The 27,688-nt window shown below is 37.0% G+C and overlaps 1 protein-coding gene across 4 annotated transcripts in view; it reads right to left on the bottom strand.

The window, feature by feature from the left end:
• Positions 1-14,713: 14,713 nt before the first annotated feature.
• Positions 14,714-27,688, bottom strand: part of LOC144977189 (alanine aminotransferase 2-like) — an 82,902-nt gene continuing 69,927 nt past the window's right edge. For 3 of the 4 annotated variants that reach the window (XM_078922124.1, XM_078922123.1, XM_078922125.1), the window contains exons 12-14: positions 26,759-26,914; positions 25,546-25,658; positions 14,714-14,927 (exon numbers count right to left, since the gene is read on the bottom strand). In XM_078922124.1, coding sequence (XP_078778250.1) covers positions 14,837-14,927; positions 25,546-25,658; positions 26,759-26,914 — 360 coding nt within the window. In that variant the 3' untranslated portion in view covers positions 14,714-14,836. Of the gene's footprint in view, positions 14,928-18,485; positions 18,542-25,545; positions 25,659-26,758; positions 26,915-27,688 lie in introns of all 4 variants that reach the window. The other variant, XM_078922126.1, reaches the window with a different exon arrangement.

Raw genomic sequence — 27,688 nt, forward strand, 5'->3', positions numbered from 1 at the left:
AAGGGGATAGAAGACACAGTATGTACCTCCCTGCCCACTATGGGAGGTCAGGATCCCCACCCAGCTACATGAAATCAAAATGTATATCAGGAATCATAAGAGTTTGATAAAATAATATTTAAATATAAACAAGTACAGAATTCTATGGCACAATGATGCTAATACTCAATGCAAAAGTCTCAAAATAAGGTAAAGTAAATAAAATCAAATGTTACTAATGATCAAAATGGTTTTAAAAATACTAAACAAATGAACCAACATGCATCAACTAAAAAACAGTGAGAAACAATAATAACGTTTTTAATCCCCCTCCTTCCCCAAATAAACTTTATGAATCAAGATTACATTAAAAACAGAATTACTGACAGAATCATTATTTATGAAGCAAAAACTCATGACTTTGATGTTATATCAATACATTTATACCGCACTGTATGACCAAATGTTCATGCCTTACTTTCAGGGAGGGGTGGTGGTGTAAGATTATCAAGTGAAAGACTGGGCACGTTGGTGGGTTTTTGTGTAATTCGCTATTTCTATTGTTTGTGACAAGTGTTTTTGTTTTTTTTTTATTTCCAAACTATATATTCGTTTATGTACAATCACAGAAAAACACAAGCTGTGTATTTCAACAATATCCAAATGAAAATGGCATATTGGCGACATTATAATCTCAGTCTTGGTCAGTCTATTGAAAATGGTTCCAACAATGATAATATCCTCAGCCATAATGATAAACAAATATCATAAACAACAAATAATAATGACCATTCATCTGCCTATCAGAAAGCAATGACAAAATGAAAGCAAAGTTTTTAAGGGTTTTACGACACTTGCAACACAGCCTTATTAAGGTCATATCAGGAAGAAAATGGAATAGTTGCGCTTGCAACACATTGAGGTAATATCAGCGCCAGTAAAAAGGAAGCAAATGGGATAGTACAAAGTTCCAGAATAACAATTAAAGCACCAAAGAAAAGGTAAGACAAAGGGGAATTGGTTCAAATAAAAACAGGTGTGAACACTATCAATGTACTTAGTTTGAGATCACTAAAAGTCTCATCTTGACACAAGCACAGATCCCCAGGAATACACTCAAATGTTTACAAATCATATATAACATAAACAAAACATAATACAGTGCATAACAGAGAGATGATTTACAAGGAAAAAAATATCATCTCCCAAAAACTAACTATACATTTGACTGTCTCCTCTCAGCCAGGCATCCGACCAGCTAGGGAGAGGACAAAACCAAGTAATCTCATCCCATGACAAAGACAGAAAGCATATTGGAAAACAGATATAGGGGGACAGAAGACACAATAAGTGCCTTCCTGCCCACTATGGGAGGTCAGGAACCCCACCCAGAGAGTTCATTTTCTGCTCACAACACATAAGGACAGGCAGATAAAGAGCCTGCGACTTTCTAGGACAGGCGCCTGAGAAAAAGATTGACAAAGACAACTAGTTGCAACCTACCCTTTTGCCAAACTAAGGCCACCCAAAATCTCACACAAACGAAGACATAGGATCCTTTACAGCAAGATACTCAGATGGATCACATAGATACAGTCACTAAGCTGTTAATTATTATTATGGGTGTTTAATATTGATATACTATCATATTACGGAATTTGTACTGGGAACAAGAAGCAGCAATGCGTGTTGACAACGAGCTAAGCAGTTTTACACCTATTAGAAGCGGAGTTAGGCAGGGGTGTGTTTTGTCTCCAGATTTATTCAACCTCTATCTTCTTCTTCTAGGTTCCATTCCTGGTCCAGGCTTCGGATACTGCATGAATTATCTCTCTCCATTCCTCCCTGTCTCTTGCTTTTTCAAACAGCTCTTGGATTGTTAGGTTGGTGAAGCCCTTCAGTTGGTCCATGAGTGTTTTTCTTTGTCTCCCCCGGGCGCGTTTACCAGGTATTTTTCCACAACTTGCCAGGTATTCATTCTTATCTTTCCTTACTATGTGTCCGAAAAAGGATAGTTGTCGATCCGCTATTAAGGGCATTAGTTTCCTTTGTTGGTATGTTTGTTTTAGCACTTCTTCGTTCGTTTTGTGTGCAGTATACGATATTCTCTGCATCCTTCTCAAGCACCACATTTCAAAAGCTTCAATGTTCTTTTGTGTTTCTGCATTTGTAGTCCAGCTTTCGCATCCGTATAACAAGATTGGCCACACGTAGCACTTCAAGACTCGGAATCTAATCCCGAACGACATCTGTTTGTTTTTCAAAATGTTTCCCAGGTCCATGAAGGCCTGTTTGGCTTGAGTTATTCTTGCTCGTATGTCTCGGTTACATCTTCCATCTGTTGTCACTATTGAACCTAGGTATTTAAAACTTTCTACGTTGGTAAGTTGCTCGCCGTGAAGCGTTATATTGCAGGTGTTGTTGTTTTTGGGGTTTTTCTGTATTACCATGCATTCCGTTTTGGTGATATTCACTTCCATTCCCTTGGCTTCACTATCTACTACCAATTTGTCAACAATCTTTTGAAGTTGGATTTCTGATGTTGCAATGAGTACGGTATCGTCTGCGTATCTTATATTATTTATGTTGTGACCTCCTACTTTTATTCCCTCCATATTAGTTATGCCCCTCATGATTGTTTCTTGGTATAGATTAAACAGATCTGGTGAGGCAACACACCCTTGACGGACTCCTTTCTTAATAGGAATGGAATTTCCTGTAGAGTTTCCGATTTTGATAGATGCCTGCTGGGTGTAGTATAATGTTTGCATGAGTCTGAGGTCTTTCTCATCAGCGCCAATGGAGTGCAGTTGTTTTAGTATTTCTTCGTGGCGTACTCTATCAAGCTTTTTTGTAGTCGACAAAACAGAGGTATAGTGGGGTCTGAACCTGTATAGCTCTTTCACTTAAAACACGGAGGAGGTATATTGCGTTCCTTGTCCCTCTGTCAGGTTGGAATCCATATTGTTCTTCTGCGATTTCGGGGCTAATCTTATTCCTTAGCCTGTTGATAATTATACGCAACAGTATTTTGTTGATGTGGCTTATTAAACTTATAGTTCTAAAATTTTCGCATCTGACTGCACCTGCTTTCTTTGGTATTGCTATGAAAATAGAGTTACAGAGATCTTCTGGAATTTTCCCAGTGTTGTATATATTGTTGAATAATATGTGAAGTTCATCAATTGCTAGATCTCCTAGGCTTTTTAATACCTCTACAGATATTTCATCATGGCCTGTTGCTTTACCATCCCTCATTCGTTCCATGGCATGTTCAATTTCACTTTTGGTGATGTTTGGTCCACTTAATGGTTCTTTGAATTTCAGTGGTGGTTCATTTCTATTTGGATCATTGTACCTCTATAGTGAAATGATATTAAGAGATATCGAACATAAGAAGGGGGTGTGTATTGGAGGAAAGAATGTAAAAAATCTGAGGTATGCAGATGATACGGTTCTACTGGCAGAATCTGAACATGAACTACAAGAATTACTGGATGTTGTAGTCAGGAGTAGTGAAAATATGGGACTGGAACTGAATATATCTAAAACAGAATGTATGACGGTATCTAAAAATAATAACCCACCAGCCTGTGTAATAACAAGCAGAGGACAAACAATACAACAAGTTGAATGTTTCAAATATTTAGGCTTCAATGTAACATCCAATGGAAAATCAGATTGTGAAATAAAGAAAAGAATAGGTATGGCGAAGAATGCATTCAACCAGCTGCATACAATTATGAAAAACAGGAATATTAGCATGAAAACAAAAATCAAGGTCCTGGATTGCTATGTACTGTCTGTGCTGCTATATGGTTGTGAGAGCTGGACCATAAACAAGACCATGGTTAAAAGACTGGAGGCAGCGGAAATGTGGTTTTACAGAAGAATGATGAGGGTGTCATGGGTGGAAAGGAAAAGAAATGAAGAAATTTTAGAAATGGCAAACAGAAAAAGATCACTGATAACAAAAATCATCAAACGCCAAATGGAATTTTTAGGACACATTATCCGCCACCCTGGTTTGGAAGTACTCGCCTTGACTGGAAAGATGAATGGAAAAAGAATAAGAGGAAGACAAAGAATAACTTATTTGAAAGGGATAAGAACTTGGACAGATGAAGCTGAGAAAGGTGGCGCTGCTTTAATAGAATTGGCAAGAGATAGATCAGCTTGGCGGAAGATGACCTCCGACGTCTGCTTCAGATATGGAACTACATGAGATGAGATACTATCATAAACATAGATTCATGTAACTCGGAAATAGAAAGTTTTTATGGCCGGTCCCCTCGATCTCGTTATTCCCGAGTTCCACTGTATTATTATGATGTATAGATGTACTTGGAAATATAATAATAATAATAATAATAATAATAATAATAATAATAATAATAATAATAATAATAATAATAATAATAATAATAATTTTTTTTTTAATTTATGACATTTTCTACCACATAATTGTTAGGAATCCATGCATTTGTGTAAAAGTGTTGCTTTTTTTTTTTTTTTCAAAATCTCCTGGTGGCATCCCCTCTATATACCTGGCATATTATTTCTTTTCTGTGTATGCAATGTCAATATTAATATTAGTGGGTGAGAGAGGGATCTAGTAATGACTTTGAGTTTGAAACGAATATTTTTGTGTTCGTTGATAGCTCACACGGTAGAGCCACGCTCTCACCTGCCAGGCGGAGATGTCGTACCAATAAGGTCGCAGGTTCGAACCCCACCACCGCCGCGAAAAATTTTTATTCTCTATTGTCTTCTGGCACTTTTCTATTCACTTCATATCTTGTTGTTACCAACATAAGTGCCTGCTCCACTCACTTTTCTGAATTAAAAATTCACCCCATACACCGGAGCATACTCAATGTCTCAATCGTTTCTATGTTATATGTTTGTGTTGAGAATATTGGCTATTAAGCTTAACTGCTGGTCAAAATTATTCGCGATGGTGGTGTACGAACGAATCGGCGGTCTCAAGAAGTGGGTGAGAGAGGGATCTAGTAATGACTTTGAGTTTGAAACGAATATTTTTGTGTTCGTTGATAGCTCACACGGTAGAGCCACGCTCTCACCTGCCAGGCGGAGTTGTCGTACCAATAAGGTCGCAGGTTCGAACCCCACCACCGCCGCGAAAAATTTTTATTCTCTATTGTCTTCTGGCACTTTTCTATTCACTTCATATCTTGTTGTTACCAACATAAGTGCCTGCTCCACTCACTTTTCTGAATTAAAAATTCACCCCATACACCGGAGCATACTCAATGTCTCAATCGTTTCTATGTTATATGTTTGTGTTGAGAATATTGGCTATTAAGCTTAACTGCTGGTCAAAATTATTCGCGATGGTGGTGTACGAACGAATCGGCGGTCTCAAGAAGTGGGTGAGAGAGGGATCTAGTAATGACTTTGAGTTTGAAACGAATATTTTTGTGTTTGTTGATAGCTCACACGGTAGAGCCACGCTCTCACCTGCCAGGCGGAGTTGTCGTACCAATAAGGTCGCAGGTTCGAACCCCACCACCGCCGCGAAAAATTTTTATTCTCTATTGTCTTCTGGCACTTTTCTATTCACTTCATATCTTGTCAATATTAATGTAATTTAATGTAATTTATGAACACAATACTGTGTAATACATACCAACTAAAATTGATGGACTGTGCTTGTCATAGAATTAAAGCAAGAATAAATTATTGTACGCTGTTTATTGAAAACAAAGTCTTAAGTTTGCAATTTTTCCTTGCAATTTTTGCATTTTTCTGCATGCAATTTTTGGGGTTTTCATTTGCAATTTTCCGCGGGGACAGACTAAGGTTACAAGGCGAATAATTATAATCTGACAAAAAAACATACAAGTATCCATTTCCCTCCAGGACAAGGACAGAAAGCCATAGTAAAAGGGACAGCAAATCAAGGGAATAGAAGACTCTACAGGTAGCCCCCACCTTCAGCTTATTAAGATAAACTTGAAATTTGCCACGAGGATGTCCTTTATGAAATATAAATAACTCTTGGTTCTCCTCATCAACATTCATATTGAAATGAAATTATTCTTAATTTCATGAACTGCTATTTTTCTTTAAATCCAAACACAGACAAAAATAATTTTTTACTATTATAAATACTAATGTCCTATTGAAAGCGTAGCAAGCAACTACTATTGTTCTGGAATAAAACCACATACCTTCTAGCTCTCAAAGGCATATATACATTTTGGTACAAACACAGAAATAAAAAGCAATTAAATCATTTTCCATCCAATTAAAAAAAAACGGTTTGACACACATAATTGAATTCAAATATTTTACATGACCAACAAAAAAAAACCTTAAATAAACAACATCAATAGGAATATCTTAGTAACAAATGTTCAAAACAACAATCAATCAAGTAGTGGAAATTTGATAAAGATGTGTGTATGAAACAGATCTTTATCGTATACTTGAGCTTCCTCCTAATTTGCTACAATAGTGAAATTAATCATTAGGATGAGCTGATAAATAAGTTTCATTTCGGTATAGCTTGGTTGTTTACTGTAGCAGATGCATAAATTATACATGAAAAGAAAGCTTAGAATCATAGCAGCAAACTTTGCACTTTATTTATCCACTTAGTCACCATCGCAATCCAGATAGAGCCGATTCCGTCGACGACGAATTAAGATGAATTTTGCCCAGTACAAACAATTAACATCTACCATTTATTCTGTATCACTGTCATAAGGAATGAATGAATATGGTTGCGCTGTCTCTATGGGCGCTTGCTGTGAACAATGTGTGTGTTACTTCCGAGTGTTTCAGTCTGTGCTTGGTATCCAGTTTGAAATTTGTTTCCATAAGTCTCTGTCCAATCCAAGTGTTTTTATATTTTGAAGGTCATCATGTATGTTAAGGTGCTGAGGCAATTGGATGATTACTTGTGTTGTTGAAATCAGTTCTTCAGTTGCTGTTTCTAAATATATTTAATATTTTTTGACATCTTGATTCAATGTTGTTGGAAGTGAAGTTGGTATATGTCTTCTGTATTTGGCTCCTTGTTTGAAGTAATCGTCCATTGAAGTTCGTGCTGAAATATTTTCATGTCGTCGGAGCACGTGTCTGAACAGTTTCCAAATTCTTTTTTGTACCACATTTGTACCTAAGGATTGTCACTAGCTCTTCGTCATAATGGTTTCTTTCAAACACTTCTTGAGCTGGGGTATATAGAAATAGTAAGATAGGACAGGATGCCGGATATTGTTAAATTGGAAATCATTAAGACACGTTGAGTTTGATGACTAGTGTGCGAGCATGTACTGAAATGAGGCAGATAATTTCTTCTTTAATTGACATACTTGTTCATTCACTGAAAGGACCAAATCATAACATGACTCCAAGGTTCCTAATTTTAGTGACAACCACCCCCCCCCCCCCCCAAAAAAAAATTTAAAAAAAAATAACAAACAAACAACAAAACATCACAGAATTATGAGCACAAATGACAATGGTTCAAGAGAATCTGTATGGAGTTTCGGAGTGATGGAATGATTTTTATTTGGATTCTTGGCCACACACCCTTTGAAATAGGGCCCAACTTTCATTTAAGTTACTTCCTCCCTCATTGGCTACGGTTAAGTAAGTAAATAATCCACCATCAGCCACAGTGAAGAAAGTGATAACAAGCTATCAAGACTGGGTGCAGGGGTAATAAATTATGTCTGTAGGTAAATCGCTTGCAAATTTCTCTCAGGTAGAGAGTAGTAAAATTTCATCAAAATACTAATTTTTCTCAGCCCATTGTGTACGCAGCATCTTTTTAATAATTTTCAAATATATATGGATAGAAAGACCAGATTTTCCTCAACAAGACGCAATTATTTTTGTGTATATCATTAAATGGTAAGTTTTGTGTTTTACTTATTTGAATAATCAAAGTTTTTTAATGAAAAAATATAAATATTATAAGTTTAAGAAATATTTAAAAATTCAAAAAATTAAACCAACAGTTTTTACCAGCAAGTGTGAGGTATCCGAGAAAAGTAGATGAAATTATCTTTCATATGATATATACTTTTATTATTTTGATAGAGAGACTTAGGAATAAAGGGTGTGTAAAGGAATCTCATTAATTACTTTAGTTACCAACAACAAGGAGAATATTTATTTTAGAAACCCAATGATGAGAGTGATGATAAGAGCCATTTATTTCATTTAATTTCATTGAATTTAAGCTGATATTTTAAATAGTTCTTAAATTTACTATTTATATATTTAATTATTTGTTTTGTTCAGGTTATGGAGACACACACTGAAGACAGTCATCACACCAGTACAAATGACATGTGTCAAATTTGTTGTGAAAGAGTACAGGGTCGTGCTGAGAGGATTAAAAGACCCTTGGCGTTATCAACAGTTGACTATAAATGTGACGTCGCACGACAGTTTGGTCTGGAAGACACTTTTTGGACATTTTTACCATTTGGTATTTCTGAATAGATCATTCTTTTCTCTTTAATTTGATGCCTGTTTCATTGATGTACTATCATTTTTGAGTTATACAAGATTGAAATTGGGAGGTTCCTGCAAATCTCAGATCCAAAATTCAGAGAAATTTTACACACATCACCATAGCAATGGCATGTTATATTTGAGCTATCGTAATGAAATTTGGTATGCTTTGTATATAGCATGCGACTAACATCTGTGTCAATTTATTTTTAATACCCTCCATCAGTTTTTACACAGCACTCGTGTTTTTTATGACGATATTTTTGTGAATTGACTCTCGAGTGAAAAACTAAACCAAACAAACAGCACATATACTTTTATCCATTTCAAGGTTTATTTAAAGTTATATATATAGGCACTATTTCACAAGATCTGCAATTCTGGAAATCTTCACAAATTAACTGGTGAAAGTAGCTGAGGCATTACGGTCGATTGATTGAAAAGTGAAAGGTTGTGAGTCAGTCAAACAATCTAACACTTCAAACTTGAAACGAAGGAATGAAAATGGTGTCAGCTCAACCATAATTTATCTTACTCAATTGGTGTGTTCAAATTTGATGGAGCTATTATCCGGGGGTGGGGGGAGGAGGGGTGGTAACAGTTCTTTACACTCAGAAAGGGAAGGGTCCCCACCCACTTGTTTTTTTTTTTTTTCTTTCATTTTCCGCATCATTTTCATCATCCATCTCCATGCCTCCCACCCCCCCCCCCTCTCTCTCTCTCTCTCTCTCTCCTCTTCCTCCCTTCTTTCCCATAACACACACACTCTCTCTCTCTCTCTCTCTCTCTCTCTCTCTCTCTCTCTCTCTCTCTCTCTCTACTTCCTGCTCCATCATTCTCTTTTTCATTTCATAACCACTCTCTTTATTTTGTCTCGTCCTATTCTTCTTCTTCTTCTTCGTTCCCGTCACGTCACATGGTCAGTCCGGTCTGGTGAATGAAGCCCACAGTGGTCCTGAGGTCATCCTCACTGCCACTCATTTGATGGAGCTATTATCCGGGGGTGGGGGGAGGAGGGGTGGTAACAGTTCTTTACACTCAGAAAGGGAAGGGTCCCCACCCACTTGTTTTGTTTTTTTTCTTTCATTTTCCGCATCATTTTCATCATCCATCTCCATGCCTCCCACCCCCCCCCCTCTCTCTCTCTCTCTCTCTCTCCTCTTCCTCCCTTCTTTCCCATAACACACACACTCTCTCTCTCTCTCTCTACTTCCTGCTCCATCATTCTCTTTTTCATTTCATAACCACTCTCTTTATTTTGTCTCGTCCTATTCTTCTTCTTCTTCTTCGTTCCCGTCACGTCACATGGTCAGTCCGGTCTGGTGAATGAAGCCCACAGTGGTCCTGAGGTCATCCTCACTGCCGTACAGCTTCTTTGAGTATGGGGTTGGGTCAGGCCAGAAGTTCCTTCTCAACTGGTTGTACCTTGGACATTCCATTAGGACATGATGTCCATTTTCATTTTCAAGTCCGCAGTCACATTGTCCAGAGGCACCTGCTCTGGACATCCTCCACATATGTTCCTTTAACTGGTTGTGTCCAGTTCTCAGTCTGAAGATGATGACCCGTTCCTTTCTGTCGAGCACCTTGATTGGGTCATTCATGTTGTATTCTGGGTGCTTCTCTCTCCATCTCTGAGACTGGATAACTTTGGCCATTTTGTTAATTTCTCCTGTTGAGTACATTGGGGAGGGTTGCTGCATGCGACTGCCTGCCTTTGCCAGTTGGTCAGCGATCTGATTTCCAAGTATCCCACAGTGTCCTGGAATCCACTGCAGTACAATGTTGGTAAACTTGCTTAGTTTCATGAAGTCTTCCACCAAGGCGTCTATATCATCCGCAAAGGACATCATTATATCCTCCAGAATTTTCTTAGCATCTGTTAAAATCACTATGTGTCTTGGCTTTTCATTTTCTGAGAGGACTTGCTTAACAGCTTCATGGATTGCATCTGCCTCTGACTTGTAGATTGAAGTGCAAGTACCAGTCGGTTTGCTGATCTCCTTTTGTTGACCATTTGTGTACTCGATGTGCACTCCTCGTCCTATTCACTATAGCTATCTCTATCTATCGGTCTATTCATTAACTCTTTTCTTTTAGTCTTCCTCGCCCCCCCCCTCTCCCTGTCTCTCATTCCTTCTCCCTTGCCACTCGTTCTCTATCTCTCTATCTGCCTCCTCCCTGTTCCACCAATCCCTTTTTAATTCCATAGTCAATCTTTTCATTTTATCTTGTCCCCCTGTCCTGGGAAACATCTCTATCTATCTGTCTATCCACTAGCTCTTTATTTTATTCATCCCCACATTCCATCCTCCCAGGTCCAGTAAACACTCATTCAGCAATTCATTTGAGGCAAGCACACTGTCACGCCCATGCCCACAACACCACAATCTCCTCGCCTCTGACATGCTCAATACAAGTATCGGCTGAATCTGATAAGTTAAATTACTCATTTGTCAAAGATCTCATAAAATTCAGTTTATAATGAAGCAAAATATTTGAATTTCTTGCAACATCAACTCAAACAACAACCGTGCAGTGTAAGCGGCCATTTTGCATAACTTATGACCATGTGATCTGAGGACCAATGAGAGAAAAGGATTCAAGGGGTTTCCGTTGGTAACTATGCATGGCCTACTTCTGTTTACATAACTGGAATTTGAGTACACTCTTTTTGGGGATATAATTTGACCACAAGATGGGGTCAAGGGGTTAAAAATAGCATTGCGAAGGTCAGAATGTAGTTCCCCTTTGAGAAAAAGTTATAGATTACCAGATTGGCATCCTTTTGCTGAGCTTAAAGAGTCGTCAACGGACATTAAAATAATCCCTCTTTCAATGGGTGAAAACAGGGTTTACTCTATTTTAAAATTAATTTTATATACTTCAAGACCGTTTTTAATGAAAAAAGTATGATTGTATGATAGAAAAATACCTTTAAAAGTCAAAAATTGAAAAAAAGCATTTTGACCTTTTTAGTCACTTTTCAGATATAATGACCATTTTCTCAGTTCAGCCAGATGTACCTTCCGGACCACACTGCCGTGAGACATCACAAATGTTAAATTCTTACATATTTCAATATTTCAATTAGTGAGAAATGTGTCTCACTGATACATAATTTAAAGAAATATGATGCAGGTATTGATACCTTTGATTCTGCAAGAAAACTCTGAGCAAGAAACAATACTTTATGGTGTGACTATGATCCCAATCTTTTATTTGACCAATGTGCTATATGCAGTCTATATGGCACCCAATGTAAGAGAGGCAGACCACGAAAGAAAGATTCCGCCGGTCAAGAAAAGAAAAATAAGTAAAGGACATGCATATCTCTCAAAATAATGTTATGCAAATTATTACTCTTTATGATTTTCTTAGTGGTTTTGATTGTCTTAAAATGAATGTCCTTTTATAAAATTTTAAAATGGGAATTGTTATCATTCGTTGATTCTGGGATAAATACAAGTGCATTACCTTTGGCTATTTTTCTCGTTTATGTTAAACTTTCTATTAAGATAATGTTGTTATTGGATTTTACTTTTACCTTACTCAAAATCCACAACTTTGACGTACAGGTGAACTGATATCTCAAAATTGCCCCAATCTAACACCACAGAATTTTTGTCTACATTCTTCCTTGTTTTTTTTAAGGGTTTTACGGCGCTTGCAATACATTAAGGTCATATCAGCGCCAGTAAAAAGGAAGAAAATGGTATAGTAAAAAGTTCTAGAATTACAATTAAAGCACCCAAGAAAAGGGAAGACAAAGGGGAATTTAGTTCAAATAGGAAACAGATGTAGATTCCAAGAGCACGCTTTCAGTGTACTTCGTTGGAGATTACCTAAATGTCTCATCCTGACACAAGCACAGGTCCCCACTAAGAGGAATACACTCAAATGTTTACAAATCATATATAATATGTAAATATAACATAATACGATGCATAACAGAGATGATTTACAAGGAAAAAAATATCATCTCCCAAAACTAACTATACATTTGACTGTTTTCCTCCCAGCTAGGGTATCCGACTAGTGCCAGGACAAAACCAAGCAATTTCATCCCAAGACAAAGACAGAAAGCATGTTGGAAAGAAGATAAAGGGGGATAGAAGATGAAGTAAGTGCCTCCCGGCCCACTATGGGAGGCCAGGAACCCCACCCAACTACATTCTACAGATAGTCAATAACATTTCCATTACTTTTGTTTTACAATCAAAAGCGTTGAACATTTTAAAATATTCTCTTTAAAACATTTCATTTACTTAAATTTATGTATAAATTTCATGGGTTATCCCTCTTGCTTTTTAACACCAACATAATTATGATTATATAATCAATGAAAACTCTGTTAATAAACCGTATTGTAGTATAAAAATGTTTTTGCTACACATAATAACTACATTACTACATTAAATTGAAATTCATAAACAAATCAATCAAAATGGCGAAAAAATTGTCTCCCTCTCTCAGTGTAAGGCTATGACTCATCTTCTAGTATCAGTCAAGGACTGGCTAGATTTACCTGGCGAACTAAACTGAAAGTGATAAACGCCTCTGGCCAACAAAGTTTATCTATCAACCCCACCCCCTTTGAACATATTGACAATTTACATCTTAACTCATTAACTAGATCAATACCTTCTGCCTGATGAGACAAGCTCTTTATTTGAGGATGGTTACATTAAAACATTGCCATTTAATCCAAAATAAATGTTTTCATTATACTACCTACTTGGCAAGGTCCCAAATTTCACAGGTTTTACGTTTATCTATATTTCCCCTCTGTCCACTATGTCTATCTGTATCATCAACTTAATGACAAGCATTCATTTCCTCCAGCTGTTTTATACTATGACCGCTACAGAGAACATTTGCCCTCATCATCGTCATCCATTCACCACCCCATCGCTGCCACCACAACTATATCTCACCCCCTCTCATCCTCATCTCCCTCTCCCAAATCTCACCAGCCTACCTCCTCCTCCTCCCCACCTCTTCCTCCTCTCACACATAATAAATATTTTTTTAATAACCACCCTGTTGTGTGTAGATATCCACATGTTTTTATACAAATTGATGTGTTGACAATCAAGACGTGTGTTAAATTTGTGACACCGTTGGAGTGATTTCGTTTTCATAGATTTGATAGCCAAAGTGGGTATATGATCTGAACTCATTCATACGGTATCTGTATATTTTATGTTTTTAAGGGTTTTACGGCACTTGCAACACATTTAGGTTATATCAGCGCCGTAAAAAGGAAGAAAATGGGATAGTACAAAGTTCTAGAATTACAATTAAAGCACACAAGAGAAAGTAAGACAAAGGGGAACTGGGAACAAATAGGGATCAGATGTAGATTCTAAGAGCATACCATCAATATACTTAGTCTCAGATCACCTATAAGTCTCACCCAGACACAAGCACAAGATCCAACAAAGAGGAATACACTCAAATGCTTACATTTCATAATACATTCAAAATAACAAATATAATAATTAATAACAGAGAGATGATTTACAAGGAAGAAAAATATCATCTCCCAAAACAATAACTATGCATTTGTCTGTTTCCCTCCCAGTTAAGGACTCTGACCAGGGTCGGGATAAAACCAAGCAATCTCATACCAAGACAAAGACAGAAAGCAAATTGGAAAACAGCTATAAGGGGATAGAAGACACGGTAAGTACCTCCCTCCCTCTCAAGAACTTTTTTCTAGGATCATGTGTTGTCTTTATCCCTGCCCCAACCAAAACAAAGGTCAAATCATTGTTAGAATATCGTTTGTTTTCTTTCTTTGTTTTTGTTTTTTTTTTGTTTTGTTAATGTAAAATAATGGGTCCTTCTCCAGTCCGAAATGATGAAAAAGTTGCAAAAGTCACAAAATTGGATTAATTGGAGTTGAAGCAATTTTTCCTATTACTTATGTCATTATTATTATTATTATTCTTATTATCATCATCATCATCATCATCATCATCATCATCATCATCATCATCATCATCATCATCATCATCATCATTATTATTATTATTATCATTATCATTATTATTATTATTATTATTATTATTATTATTATTATTATTATTATTATTATTATTATTATTATTATTATTATAATTATTATTATCATTATTATTATTAAAAGCTCCATTAAGCTCTAGGCTTTTAATTTCTCCTATAATTCATCTGATTATATCAACAGAAACGAACATTTTCACTTAGAGGTCCACCAATCACACTTCCCTTTACTGCTCTCTAAATGGAAACATTGCTATATAATAAAAATCAAATCTTGCTTTTATGGAGTCTATTTGATCTCACTGCCTCTCAAGTGTTGTCCTCTAACAGGAAATTATGAGTATCTTTGTAGAAAGGTCTTGTGAAATGTTTCAAACTTGCCCAGCATATCTCGTACTTGATCCACTGGCGGTAAGATGGTGGTTCTGTTGTTACCAAAGAAAAAGACATAAGGGGATTAAAATTAAGGTAAAATTATGCAGTCATTCACTTCACAACAGGACATAGAACAAGAATGACTATCATGCTATCAGTGAGACTATGATTAAAGGCAATCTGTCTTATGAGATGAAAACATTTAAAAGACCACTTTAAAAAATAGCTCATTTGAATATTGGCAAAGAGAAAGGTCTATTGCTGTGATCCTCGACTCATGACTGTTATGTGTTTGCTTCAACTCATCCTCACCACACTCAGTAAGTTCGTAAAAACTCACTTTGCGAAAGCTCATGAAACACTCTTTTCATGGCAACCTAAATTGGTTCTCTCTATCTCCTGGTCTATTCTTTACTGATGAAATCTCCAACACTGATCACCTGAACATCCTTCTACCATTGCACAGCTCTGTAGCTGTCTTCCTTATGTGGTTTAGTGGCATGAAATTTGCTCTCGGACTGGAAAGTCCAGGGTCGAGTCCCACCCTGAGCAGCATATACTCAAGTTCTTTTAAAAGGCTCTTTACTCAGTTTCTCTCACCATACTCGGGTGTAAAATAATACCTGGCTGTTAACAGCATTGTCTACGTCCAATAAAAAATTGTAATATCGCCTAACAAGCCTCATGTCTTGTCCTACATGTTAAGTGTTGCTTTTAGCTTGAGACAGACCCCTTGTAAAGCGCTTTGAACACTTTAGTGGATATCATATTATGTAAATGCTAAAGTTTTGGAGGGTCCCCCCCCCCCTTAGATCAGCCAAAAATGTGATTTGAAACCAGAGAAATTTGGTTTAAAATGGAAATGGCCAAAATTATCAAATGTCAAGTTTTTGATAATTTCAGACATAAACCATTCAATGTAAACTTTGGCTATAGGTGACATAAATTCAAGTAAAAAATGGACTCGTAAGTGACACTTTTAAAACCAGAGTTGAATTTCCTTCAGATACCCACCCTTTCCATGGCTTAATAATACTGTCGCTTCTTCCAACAACAGCATGTATGATATGACAATAAAAGATGTGTCTTTATATATCTCATAGAAAGCAAGACAGATTCCAGAATTTTATGGTTCAACAACTGACCAAAAAAAAAAATATAACATAGATAACCAAGAGCACAAAATCATCAACTACTGGTGAGAACAAATAAATGCAAACAAAATGCCAACAATAACATGGGAGATTGATATATAAAAAAAAAAGAGTAGTCCCTTGCAATGTGGATCAAGAAAGTGCAACCTGTACTTCACTGAAAAATTAGAAATAACTTTTACAAAGCTACCTAAACAAAAGATCCGAACTTATGTCAAGGTGCAGACACTCAAATGAATTCAAATCAATTGCACAAAATAAATCTCCTCTGCCCTAATTCTACACCCCCTCCCCAAATCCATACACAGGCCTGTAAATGGTTGGTGAAAAAATGTAATCACGGAAACGAAAAGCCGTGCCTTTAGTTGTTTAGTGAACTCAACCTGACCGCATGCCTTACCACCCAGTCAGCCCCCTTCTCCTTTGTGGGGGGCGTGACCTCGGGGTCACGGTAACAATTACCTGTTGAATAATTGTTACTCACAGTCATTACGCGCGTTTGTTTACTTTGTTAATCTGCTATCCCAAGTTTAATATGGTCATGATTGCAAAGAAATTTACAGAAAGAAAATATTTAGAAAATAATTGGTATTATGATATAAATTTGATTTTCATAGTGTTAGTTGAAAGGAAGTTATTGTTAATTATAAATTACTCATATTTTGTGAAATAATTAACTTACTTTTAACTTTACCCCCAAATTGCCAAAAAACGACACAATCAAATGCAATAAAACTTGGTTCAACTTAAAGACAAAACATTTAGAGAATTTACTTACGTTGTCTCTAAATGGACTTGTCAATCATTCCATAGTAATAGCCTTTTATATTTGGGATACCGTAATTGTTTCGTATAAGTCACCGAAGTACACAATGAAGACAATCTTTTCTCACAGTTTGAATAACAGAAAACATAGATAATTCCAAACTCTGTGATGGTTTTTAACATAAGCCACAGTCGCACATTTATTTGTACAAAGCGTAAATTATGTGTATTATCTATCTGACTTTATGTGTGTATGTGTATTTACTGCACAACTGTCTGTCGGCATGAGTGTATGTGTGTATCTGAGTGGTATTAGCATCGTTCTTTCAAGACATAGAGAGAGGGAGGTGGGGGGAGAGAGATAACTAGATAAATAGATAGAGAGAAAGAAAGAGAGAGAGAGAGAGAGAGAGAGAGAGAGAGAGAGAGAGAGAGAGAGAGAGAGAGAGAGAGAGAGAGAGAGAGAGAGAGAGAGAGAGAGAGAGAGAGAGAGAGAGAGAGAGAGAGAGAGAAAGAGAGAGAGAGAAAGAGACTAAAATGGGGGAAAAACATGATTCTCAGGAGAGGGAGGGTTTGAATCCAAAAGTCACATTATAATTTCAAATTGTTTAGGTGTCTCTACCTGTCTAATACGTTGTAAACTGTCCTGTATTGTTTTTTGATTATTTACTTGATCATTTTCTGTTGTTCTTTTCTAATCTTATCTTCTTTTCTGGTACATGAGACTGTAAGTCAGGGGAAACTTGAAGAAGACTGGTTGTCATTATAACATTGTCTACTGTGATTTCTGTGGTGATTTCTGTGGAGTGGGGGAAAACATGATCCTCAGGAGAGGGAGGGGTTGAATCCAAGCTCCTGCTCTATTATGTCACTTCACATTTCACATTTGAAATCATTACACCGTAATCTTTTGCGATTACGTTTTTTTTCTTTTTGAGTGAGTACTGTATTGCCACATACTCTACAAAGTTCATTTAAAGATTTCAAGTGGGTCTCTAAAGTGTGATCATCTTACCTGTATATGCATTGCAAGAAAAAAAATATTATAAAATATTAAAAGACAAGTCCATAAAATGGTTTTAATCATTAGAAAGCCCAGAGAGTGTTAAATGCGCCGATACAACTTTTTTCGTGTCAAAAATTTTATATTAATTTTTACAAAAAATAAACAGCTCCTGTAATTGATTTTATTCATTGAGTTTTTTAGGTGTAAATAACTAAAGAAATAATCACAGCAGAATAATGAAACCCAGACACAAATATCAAACAAGAAAGATGCAGTTATATCCAAGCTTTGAAAAATATGTTGTGAATTTAAAAGAGGTGTAGTAGTAGACTGAAAACAGGAAACGTCGTTACTCAATTTATATGTTTTTGGAACGCAATGCATGCATTGTATGCAGCTTTACCTGCAGGATTGACCGCTTGACCCTGAGGTCAACCTGACCTATAGCGTGAGGAAAGGCTCGCCCAGGCACGTAATTCGTGGGTGTGTAATAAACACAACACAGATATGGCACGTCAATTGACACATCAAATCATGCCACTTTTCCAAATTCATTTATAATACAATAAGCAGGTCCATATTTTATGGAGAAAAAGAAAATCCCAATTATTTGAGAGAGTACACACATTTCTGTTCCCAGGTCTGAGTTAGTTGTAAAATGAAAGGAAGAGAACAATTCCTACCTTTTTGAAGGATGTGTATCTAGTGCTTGACATGAGAAGCTGCTTTATCTTCGTTCCTTAAATTATGTTAAATTAAATTTTTTTAAATGTTAAATTTTTAAGCTGATTCTTTCGATTATTTGAATAAATTCTTATAGAAGAAGAAGAAGAAGAAGAAGAAGAAGAAGAAGAAGAAGAAGAAGAAGAAGAAGAAGAAGAAGAAGAAGAAGAAGAAGAAGAAGAAGAAGAAGAAAAAGAAGAAGAAGAAGAAGAAGAAGAAGAAGAAGAAGAAGAAGAAGAAGAAGAAGAAGAAGAGGAGGAGGTGCGGTCACGTGTGAAGGAGGAAAAAGAGAAAAATTTAAACACAGTCGTAAGGAAAGAAAACTTCCACTGAGAGCAGCCAATCACTTTTCGAGGTAAAATATTTATTTTGCATTATTTTTTTCCAGTTGTGTGTCGGTAGCAAAATAGAGAGAAATGGCCCGATCTGACACACACTGTGCGTGTTAGTTGATTACTGACTATGCAAGTGTTCGCAGTCACCAACCTCTCTCTCGTCTGTGGTACAGTAGGCAGTAGGCAGTGAATATATCCATGTCTAGCGGAGCGTGCAGGTGGAATGATAATATACCTAGCTGACTAGTTTGTTTTGTCTTTGACGCGACAAATAAAAAGTTTTTTTTTGTTATTTTTTAAGTCGCCGTTTGAAGTGGAATAAAAACTGATTAAAATTAAACTCTTTTTTAAATTTATTTTTTGCTGGTTCTCTTTTTTGATGTTACGAATTTTATTTTTACTTTTAATTTCTTTTATCTTTTAAATGTCAGCGCTTAACACAGAGACGCCAACTTTAAATTTGGCTCACAGGAATTTTGGACACCACTCATAGGAATTTCAATGCCGAAAGAGGAATTTCCACACACAAGAAAAGGGAATTGGAATGGTATTTGGCATTGTGTTTACATATTGTATAGTTCTAAATAGATAACTAATTAGAATTATATTATGATATTTAAACACAATGCCAAACACAGTTCCAAAGTTTCCTTATTTCAAATGAAGTAAATACCCCAAAAAATAATGGTAGTGATTGTAGTACTGATGGAAGTGAGGATGACGTAATGTTGGTGGTTGTAGTACTTGTGGCCATGATGATGATGTGGTGGTGATGGTGGTTGTAGTAGAAGTGCTAGTGATGATGGTGTGGTGGTGGTGGTTGCAGTAGTGGTGGTAGTGATGATGATGTGATAGTGGTTGTTGTAGTAGTAGTGGTAGTGATGATGATGATGTGGTGGTGGTGGTGGTTGTAGTTGTAGTGGTAGTGATGATGATGTGGTGGTGCTTGTAGTAGTAGTGGTAGTAATGATGATGATGTAGTGGTGGTAGTGGTAGTAATGATGATGTGTTGGTGGTGGTTGTGGTAGTAGTGCTAGTGATGATGATGTGGTAGTGGTGGTTGTAGTAGTTGTTGTAGTGATGATGATGCGGTGGCGGTGGTTGTTGTAGTGGCAGTAATGATTATGTGGTTGGAGGATATCCTTGGAACAAATTGATCTCGCCGGAATTTGACGGAAGTTGCCCGTAACCCGGAATTTTTTGCTCCAGATCCGAGTTTTTCCCGGTGAAACCAAAGTTTTGGCATCACTGTTAACAGAATATATCGAGCAGAATCGTACTGTCGGAAATCCGACAATTGTCAGAAGTTTTACTGGTCTGCATACACAATTATGTCACTTTTCTCTCCCTTCCCCTCCCCCTCCAACACCCCCCATTATCTCCTTTCCTCTGTATCCCCACATGATCCAATAGCCAGACCACACACATCCTTTCATACCTTCCCCCCCCCCCCCCCCCTCCCTTTCTCCCCCTCTACCCTCTCTCTCTCTACGACTTTCCATCTCCATGCTCTCTCCCCCTCCCCTCCCTCCTCACCCTGCCCCTTCCCTTTCCCTCCCCCCTCCCCCCCCCCCCCCCCCCCCCCACTTCTCATGGCCTCCAAAGGATGTACACACCACACTGCAAGCAATGCACCCATACAAATACAGAAATTATAAAGACACACATCACAAGGTACTCCAAACGAATACTACGGATTATCCTCCAAGCAGGACTGCCAGACTGATGAGATGCCTAACAAGCATTGAATAAGCTGTATCAGATGCAAGTGAGTTACTTTCCTCAATCAATATATCTATGTGCGTGTGTGTGTGGGTGTATGTGTGTGTGTCTTAGGTTATTCCGATTTACTGACGATTTGCCATAATTACTATAACCATTTATAATCTCTTTAAAAATGCTAAATTACTAATAAAAAAAAGCCATATATATGTTAAATCAACTTATTAACATTTTTTCTCTCAATCATTCAAATGTAAACCTTTTTGATATTAACTGTGATTTTTTAAAGGTTGTTTTTAGCTTAGTCCTTAATCAACACAATTTTTATCACAAAAAATTGTATCGATTTCATATAGCTTATGAGAGTGCAGATGAGAGAGCACCTCACACTCTATCTAAGCCTTCAAATGTAGGCCTGACCGCCGTCTTGGGTTTATAAGATCACTAGCAAACCCCTTTCATCTTCGATGTAAACACGCATCTGTCTCTAAGGTCTATTCCAAGGGAAGACTGGAATAACCCAGGCGTCAGCCGCAGTGCAGTGCCGAAAATTGAGCTAGGGCGAGGTGACTTGCTCAAGGCCACACAGCGCAATGGCGGGTGATCAAACTCTGTACCTTTCGGGTACGAAAAAAACCATACCGCTAAGCCACGTTGCCCCCTAGAGAGAAGAAATGCAGCATTTTATCATCAACCCTATCCAAACTATATTACATATATCCAGAACAATGTTGTTTATTTATTTTACTACAAGTGTTCACTGTGCTCTAACATCGATGCCCAGTATTTTCAATCTAGAAAATGAAACACACGTCACCATACAGTCTACCGCAATGACAAGTCTTTAAAAAAGTTTTTTGTTTTTATGTTTTTAAGGGTTTTACGGCGCTTGCAACACATTTAGGTTATATCAGCACCAGTAAAAAGGAAGAAAATGGGATAGTAAAGAGTTATAGAATTACAATTAAAGCACCCAAGAAAAAGTAAGACATAGGGGAACTGGGAACAAATAGGGATCAGATGTAGATTCCAAGAGCACACCACCAATGTACTTAGTTTGAGATCACCTAAAAGTCTCATCCAGACACAAGCACAGGTCCCAACTAAGAGGAATACACTCAAATGTTTACCAATTATATAATATAATATGTAAACTAAACATAATACAATGTATAACAGAGAGATGATTTACAAGGAAAAAAATATCATCTCCCAAAACTATAACTATACATTCGACTGTTTCCCTCCCAGCCAAGGAGCTCCGGCAAGGATCAGGACAAAACTAAGTAATCTCATTCCAAGACAATGACAGGAAACAATTGGGAAACGGGTATGGGGGGATAGAAGACAGAGCATGTACCTCCCTGCCCACTATGGGAGGTCAGGATCCCCACCCAGTCTTACGAAAAGCAACGATTGCCTTGAACATATTTTACACCATGAAAGTGATCGCTATTGTTTATGATTATGAAAGCGAATACAAACACTGTGTTGAAACAAGTGAACCGAGGAGGAATACGGAAACAGAGGGCCATCCCAACAGTGTGGCCATCTGCCCTCCCCTAAAAATAAAACACCACGGCCACCTACCACACAGACTATTATATCACTTATGAGTGAAAAGAAATCACTTCCAATTTTAAAAGTGGTGACAATAAACGCCCAGTCTAGCCGTAATAAGACATTAGAGATTAAAAATATGATTGAGGAGAGATCTATTGATATTCTAATAATAATTGAAACATGGTTAAAGGAAAATGGGAATGAAGCAATTGTGTCGGATTTAACACCATACACACATACGACTCAGTCATTTCCAAGAAAAGGAAGGAGAGGGGGAGGAATTGCAGTGGTCTATAGGTCAAATTTGACCATTAGATTTAATCATGATGTCAACAATTTTTCAGCATTCAAATCGGTAGGAATGGTCATTGATTTCAAATATGACTCAGTCAAGCTTCATTCAATATATAGACCACACCCAGTGCAAAAAAATAGATTAAAAACATCACTATTTATTGATGAATTCGAGGACTTCCTTCTTTGCCCTGACATGAAGTCAAAGAAAAATATTATTGTTGGAGATTTCAATTTGCACTTTGATCGAGACACACTGGATATAAGAAATATAAATAAACTACTTTCGTCACATCACATGACACAGCATGTCAATGAAAAGACACATATGTGTGGACACATTATTGACTGGGTATTGACCAGTGTTGACATGCAACTAGCGACACCTATCAATGTAGATGATCTTTGTATTTCAGATCATCATTTAATATCTTTTGGCATCAGAGGGGGGACACTAAATGAACACAAAGACAAAAAAAGTAGTTGTTTCGAGAGATTTTTAAGAAAATTGACATAGGATTATTTAAAGCTGACCTCTCTCACTCTCTAACTACACACTGTGAGAAAGAAGTGACTGTTGACAATTTTGATAAAGCAATTATTAGTGTTATGGATAACCACGCACCTCTCACGACAAGATCTGTGAACGTCAGAAAAGAATCACCATGGTACAATTTGGAGGTAAAACGTATAAAGAAAGAGAAAAGAAAACCGGAGAAGAAATGGAAAAAATCTGGCCTGACGATTGATAAGGAAACTTACATATCATTCAAACAAAGACTCAAAGAGGTGACAATTAAGGCAAAGCACATCTACTATCTCGATAAGGTTGATAACATAAAAAATCCGAAGTAGTTTTATAAAATCTCAAATAAGCTTCTAGGCAAAGAAATCAAAACAAGCCTAACACACCACACTGACGAATATACCTATTTTTATTGTGAACCCTTAACATCTTTCAAAGAAATTTCAATAAATGACACAGAGAAAACGATTCTCTCTAGTCCGAGCAAATCATGTAGGCTCGACCCTTTACCAATATCGCTTTTGAAGGAGTGTATTGATGAACATCACTGAATTGATTAATCAATCATTAAGGGTGAGAGTGGTTCCAAAAAGCTTCAAGAAAGCATTGGTGAAGCCATTGTTGAAGAAAGCGGGACTTGACAGTGATAATTTTAAAAACTTTAGGCCTGTATCAAATCTACCATTCATCTCCAAAATTCTAGAAAAGATTGTTCTAAAACAACTTTCATGTCACATGAAACGTAACAACCTCGACCAGTGCTATCAACCAGCCTACCGGCAAAATCATAGCACAGAAACAGCATTGATGAGAATCACAAATGACTTGCTGCAAATTATTGATCAAGGAAAAACCACCATCCTTAGTCTTCTTGATCTTTCAGCGGCCTTTGACACCATTGACCATGCCATACTACTTCGAAGGCTACAACTTACTTATGGCATATCAGGCACTGCTCTAAACTGGTTTGCATCATATCTTACTCAAAGAACTCAATCAGTTTTAATTGGGGAAGTAACTTCGTCAGAGCGTGACCTTCATTTTGGTATACCTTAAGGATCTGTTTTAGGTCCAGTCCTTTTTGTACTTTACACTTCCCCTGTTGTGAGAATCTTAGAGCAACATTCTCTCTCTTACCATATGTACAGTGACGAAACCCAGATGTATAGCATGTGATTGCAATCTGATATTGTTTCAAAGATAACTGTTTACGAACAATGCATCAACCATGTGATGAGATGGATGTCTGCAAATAGATCAAAATTAAATGGAGACAAGACCGAACCTTATTCATTGCTAGTTCCAATAATAAGACAGATCCATCTACACTGGCACTGACAATCAACAATAATGAGATCTACACTGGCACTGACAATCAACAATTATGAGATAATGATAAAATACAACTCACAACATCAGCAAAAAAACCCGGCATCAGCTTAGAGAGTGATCTGTCTATGAACAAACATATTAACAATGTGAGAACAAGTGCTATCTGCATTCTAAGAAATATCAGAACAATCAGACCATTTATTAATTGGGAAACCTGCAACAAATTGGTAACATCTTTGATATTCCCGAAAATGGACTACTGCAATGCACTGTTTGTTGGTCTCACAAAGGACAAAATAAACAAACTCCAGAAAATACAGAACATGGCAGCCCGCGTTGTACTGCAGAAAGACAGGAAAACCACAGCTCCCGAATTACTACGGCAGCTGCACTGGCTGCCAGTGGACCAGCGGATTAAATATAAATCTTCAACTATTGTTTTCAAATGCTTGGAAGGCTCGTCACCAGCATATCTCTCAAGCCTCATTGAACAGTATAACCAACAGTATAACCCACAGCGATCACTTCGATCAACAAATGACCTCAAATTGAAAACACCCCGCTGTCGAGTCAAGGCTGGTGAATGCGCCTTTCAGCATTCTAGTCCAAGGTTGTGGAATTTGTTACCACTTGAGATACATTCTTCATCTTCACTAGAGGAATTCAAGCATCGATTGAGGACATTCTTATTCCGACAGGCTTTCTTTTGATTATGTGTATAATCAGCGTTGGTCGTGTACTGTGTTAGGGCTTAATCTATGTTATGCGCCCAGAGCCCTCCTGATGAAGGGATGTTTGGTGCACTATAAATCTATACCATTATCATTATTATTATTATCTAGTTTGTCTTTCCTTGCCTGGTCCAAGTAAAGTATTTATGTTTTCTGTATTTTTCCAATTTGGCAATATGTTGAGTGACTTTACTCTTTGTCTTCATCTGGCTCTCTTTCATTTTCAATCAAATTTTCCATTTTCCTGTTGACAAAATTCTCTATTCTAATTTTTAAAGTCTCATGATGTGTCTGATTAAATTCGATTGCATGCTTAAACTTTTGTAGTAAGCTGTTTTCTTCTCTCATTTCCTGCACTACTAATTTATTCTCTTTTCAATCTATGACTGATTCCACAACTTTTGCATTGCATAATGCATTCTCCATCCACTTTCATAATTGAATAGAATATCTGTCCCGCTTTGGTATCAAATAATTTAGTAAGTACTTGTAAAATATGAACTTAGAGAGTACTTACCTAAAATGATAAGTTCCCTCCCTTTGGCCAAATCCACTACCTGGAACAACACATATGCCTGTCTCTTCCAACATGGCAAAACAATAAAACGCGTCAGGTTCCATGCCCTTGGCCTGAAGAAACAACAAAACAATGACCAGGTACTGATTACTCAAATGGTAGAGTACTTGACTTACACACAAATGGATCACTTTCAAACCTGGATAGACTCAGTGTTCATCTTATAATGATTAGGTAGCTGGATCTGGCTACGGGAAGAGGGCGCTTTGCTATAAAATATTATATCCAAAGGACTTACAAAAATGGGAAAATTCGATATTGCTTGTAGGTTATGAATCTGAAGAGATTTAAGAATAAATGCTGACAAAAAGCTACTTGATCATTATAGAGGAAGTGTATGTTAAGATACCAAAAGAGGTATTTCGGACCTCAAGATTGGAATCTACATTAAATGGTCAAATGGAAAAATGCAAGAAAAGTAGAAGACAGCAGGAGCTGACTGCACCAACTATGAAGCTAAGGCATTGAAAATCAAAGAAGGACTAAAAATAATCAGGGAATCAACACCTCCACACCACCAAGGCCAAATAAAACGGCCCAATGCAAATAGATCTGAATCATGCTATTGCAGAGCTAATGAAATTAAATCAAAGAGCAAAAGAATTGAGACTTTAATGGATCCCTGGTCACTGCAGCATCATAGAAAATGAAATACAGTGCAACCTCTGGATAATGACACCCCTGAATAATGACAATCACTGGAAAGCAAAATTGACCTCTGATCCCGACTTTTTTGCTGTATAGTATTAGTAATGAAAAACCCCAAATAGCGACATACATTTTAGCAAAATCCCAGTTTAGCGAAATCGATATAGTTGACACTTTAGCAATGGATGGGCAACTAAAGGACTGATTGCAAGTTGAAATTACTTGACTAAAAGAAAGAAAAACAGAGCAAAGTTAAGGTAAATGAAGCTGTGAAATGTAAGATTATTGAACAAAATTGGATAAAACAGCTTTAAAATGGAACAAGTAGTGTCCTAATACATATTTTGTTGTCTTCTTTTTTTGTTTGTTTCAAAGCTAAACTTTATCACAATGAAAATATTCTTATGATAAGTCTCAATCAACATTCTGACTTAATTTCCTGAGATTGTAGAGAGACTTGCAATTCATAGCGCAGTGATATGACTTAAGCTCATCCTAAACTTACTTTGGCTGCCTCTATGGCTTTCTGTGGCAATTCAATATTGGGGAAAGCATACATGGCTCCCTGGAGTGGGTTGCAAGTTATACCTTGGATGGAGTTGAAGGCCTCAGAGACCATTTGGGCTTTCTCAGCAAGTTGGCCCAAAACAGCATCTTTTTGCTAGAAGATGAAATAGAACTTGGGTAATGGTGAAGAATAATGATGATGACAACAATGATGATGACAATGATGACAAATTTGATTATCACAGTATTGTTTGTTTGTTTTTAGATGTTTAACAGCGCTTTCAACACTATGTAGGTTATTTAAGTGCCTGTTTCTAGCTTTTATCAATTTTTATCAGCCTTGAGAGGCCATAGCTGCTCAATCGTGTTAATACTGTTGTAATAAAATTTTATAAAACCATAATAGTTACATGTATGTTATTTTAAAATGTTTATTTACAATTTCTGAAAGAGTTCACATTCCTGCAGATACTTTAAAATTGTAAGGGGATTGATTGACTGGAACAGAGACTTCAAGTCTCTGGTTTCATAATATTGTGATCTTATCTGTTTTAACTGTGTACATTCCATCAAAATATGTCGAACTGTGACGTCACAGTTACAGCTTCTGCAGAGGGGCTTTTCATCCCTCTCTAGACGGAAACGGTGAGTGAGGGCAATATGTCCGATCCGGAAATGAGTTATTTTGACCTCATCTCTTCTTTTTAGCCCAGAGTTGGGTTTGGGTCAGTTTTGATTTGTTTTAATTTGTTTTGAACATCTCGACTCCAGGATCGTTCCCATTTCTTTTGGACATACTTTTTTATTTTAAGCTTTAAATCTGCATGTGGGATTTTACTGCCCTCTGGCAGGTAGGTAAAGGCATTTTGAAATGGCATGCTACAGAAAAATACTCAGAATATCATGGACTGAAAAACAAACAAACAAA

Source organism: Berghia stephanieae, chromosome 7 (genome assembly GCF_034508935.2).
Source record: "Berghia stephanieae isolate SIO BIC M18660-M18661 chromosome 7, UCSD_Bste_1.3, whole genome shotgun sequence".
Taxonomy (NCBI): domain Eukaryota; kingdom Metazoa; phylum Mollusca; class Gastropoda; order Nudibranchia; family Aeolidiidae; genus Berghia; species Berghia stephanieae.